Source organism: Monoraphidium neglectum, assembly GCF_000611645.1.
Source record: "Monoraphidium neglectum strain SAG 48.87 unplaced genomic scaffold scaffold03256, whole genome shotgun sequence".
Lineage (NCBI taxonomy): Eukaryota > Viridiplantae > Chlorophyta > Chlorophyceae > Sphaeropleales > Selenastraceae > Monoraphidium > Monoraphidium neglectum.
Window position 1 is genome coordinate 5,402 of NW_014010372.1, and position 2,757 is coordinate 8,158.

At 62.1% G+C, this 2,757-nt stretch overlaps 1 protein-coding gene across 1 annotated transcript; it reads right to left on the reverse strand.

Annotated features, from left to right (window-relative positions):
* Positions 1–379: 379 nt before the first annotated feature.
* On the reverse strand, positions 380–2,226 carry MNEG_12463 (hypothetical protein; the record flags this gene model as incomplete). Its single annotated transcript, XM_014039066.1, has 5 exons — positions 380–460; positions 757–894; positions 1,120–1,245; positions 1,526–1,714; positions 2,130–2,226. Coding segments are annotated over 5 exons (631 nt in total), but the record flags the coding sequence as incomplete, so codon positions are not given.
* Positions 2,227–2,757: the final 531 nt, after the last annotated feature.

The following is a 2,757-nucleotide window of genomic DNA, read 5'->3' on the forward strand; positions in this document are numbered from 1 at the left end:
TAGTGACCCTCGACTTGAGCCTTCGCAAACGACAGGGGAGCCCCACAGTCTGACCCCCGGGACGAGGGTGACGAAGCGCCGGCGGCCCGCATTGCTCATGCCGCTGCCGATGCATGCTTGTGGTCAATTGGCCTTTTTTGCACAAAATCACAGAGTTTGTCCTTGGGTTTTATAGATGAGCCCTCCCACACAACCAACGCTTCCCCCACAAGAAACATGCCATTGAAGACCACACAAGGACTTGCGCAAAACTAGCAACATGCGAATGCAACATGTTACACAAGAAAGAGGCACGCTGACAGCAAAGAGGTCAGGGGCCCAGAAAACATCAACGTCACCACCAAGAACACATCCAGTGCCGCAAGGTGATTAGCAATCATCACCCCACGCTGCCCTCAAGCTTGAGGCTCATCAGCTCGTTGACCTCCGCGGCAAACTCCAGCGGCAACTCATTGAATACCTTTGGGGGCAAGGTGAGCGGCAGGTGCGCGAGGCTCAGCTGAGTGGATGTGGTTGACAAGAGTGGTGGAAACATGGCGAGCCAGAGCTGCAGAGCCGCGTTGGCCAGTCACTACGCCAGCGAGGGTGCAGACAGCAGGCGCAAGACGCCCCTCAAGCACCAAACTTCATCGATCAGGGCTTGGAGCCACTGCGGCACCACGCACGCATGCATACATGCACGCACGCACGTGCGCGAGCGTGCCAGCACGCGCGCACATGCCCAAGGTGGGGGCACACAACAGGCTCGCAGCCCACCTCGCGACAGAACCCGCTGATGATGACCCCTACAGCATCCTCCACCTCTATGCCGCGCTGCTGGAAGTAGAACAGCTGGTCCTCCCCAATCTTGGAGGTGGACGCCTCGTGCTCCACCACCGCGCTGGGCTCGCGCACCTACATGACAGAGGTGGCCGTCGGGGGTTTCAGCTTTTGGGGGGTACATAGTGCAAGGGGAGGTGGCGCTCCATGCACGAAGCGCTGTGCAGGGAATGTGAGTGCATGCGCTCAGGAAAATCAAAGTGCACCTTTTGCAGGTGCAAAAAATCACATAGATGCAGGCGAGAAGTACCAAACAACACAGGATACGCGAGGCCGGGGAGTAGTGGCAGGCGGGCTGACCTGGATGTAGGGGTACGTATTAGCGCCCGCGGTGTCCCCGATAAGCATGCTGTCGCACTGGCTGTTGTTGCGCGCCCCTGTGGCGCCAGGCTGCACCTGAACCAGGCCCCGGTACGCGTTGCGGCTCTGGCGCGGGTGCGAAGGTTTGGGTGGGTGCCGGCAGGCAGTTGGTTGGGCAGCAGCGGCAATGCACACGGAGGGGTTTGCGGAGCGGCCAAGGTTGAGCTGCGCGGACCTTGAGCCGGGCGAAGCCACTCCCACAGCAGAGCGCTCCGCAAATTTTGCGGCGCTCACCCTCATACAGAAATGCAGGCCGCATGGGCAGCCGCACCGCCGCCCGTCGCTCCCAATACGTTCCATCCCTTATGCCGGAGAGAAGGGCGGCCCCACCAGGCCCCTGGCCCACCTGCCCCGCCGAGATGCCCTTCGAGATGATGCGGCTGCGCGTGTTCTTCCCGACGTGGATCATCTTGGTGCCCGTGTCGGCCTGCTGCTTGTTGTTGGTGAGGGCCACGCTGTAGAACTCGCCCACGCTGCCGTCGCCCTTGAGCACCACGCTGGGGTACTTCCAGGTGATCGCGCTGCCGGTCTCCACCTGGCAGGGGGTGGGCAGGGGAACGTTCTGATGTCAGCCAGGGGTGGGGCGGAGCTGAGGATGTGATTGTGGGATGGGGTGGGGGTGCGTGGGAAGGGAGTGCGGCGGGGTAGGCGACGCGGGTTGCACGCGTGCGGCCAAAACAGGGTGCTCAAGGACTTGTTTGGGTAGCGAGTTGGGAGTGAATGGTGAGCAGAAGAGTGGACGAAGCAGGGCATGCTCTGTAGGGCAGGCGACTGGCAGGAGCGGTCTGGCCGCCCAAGGCCGAAGTCGGCCAAGAGCTGGTGATTTAAAGGTGCATCCCTCTACTTGTGCCCCGTCTTGGCCAGCAATTTCAGCCGCAGCCCCGCGAGCAAGCGGGCCCGCCAGCAAAAAACCTCCGCACGTCAAACCAGTCAGGCGATAGCCACCCCACCTGCGTCCAGCTAATTTTGGCCCTTTCCCCTGCGCAGACGCCCCTCTTGGTTACGAAGTTGTAGATGCCACCGCGGCCCTCCGCATCCCCCGCGTACCTGGAGGGTTGAGTGGACGCGGGGGGGACGCAGCACACGCGCGAGTTGGCACCGCGACCGCGCCTTTGGTACGCCCCCTTGGCGCACCAACAGTCCGCCGGATCCTGTTGCAGAGGTTTCAAGCTCCTGCAAGCTGGGTCTGCACGGCCGTCTGCGGCTCAAACACCACTCACTACAGCACCGACCGGCCTCCTGCTTCCAACACCTCGCTTCCAGCAGGCGGCCCAGCACCAGCACAAACGCGCCACCGCAGGCCAGACCTCCACAAAAACGCCACCGACAGTGTTGACCTTGAGACAGGAGAATAGCACGACACTCCACAAGGCATGAAGGCTATTATTCAAACCCCCAGAACGCGCGCCCCCCGCCCACCAATTCTGCACTGTGGAGTACTTGATCTCGGCGTCCTTCGCCGCGTGCAGCTCCACCACCGCCGCGTGCAGCTGGTTGGTGTCGTAGGCGGGCGCGGTGCAGCCCTCCAGGTACGACACAAAGGCGCCCTCCTCGCACACGATGAGGGTACGCTCAAAC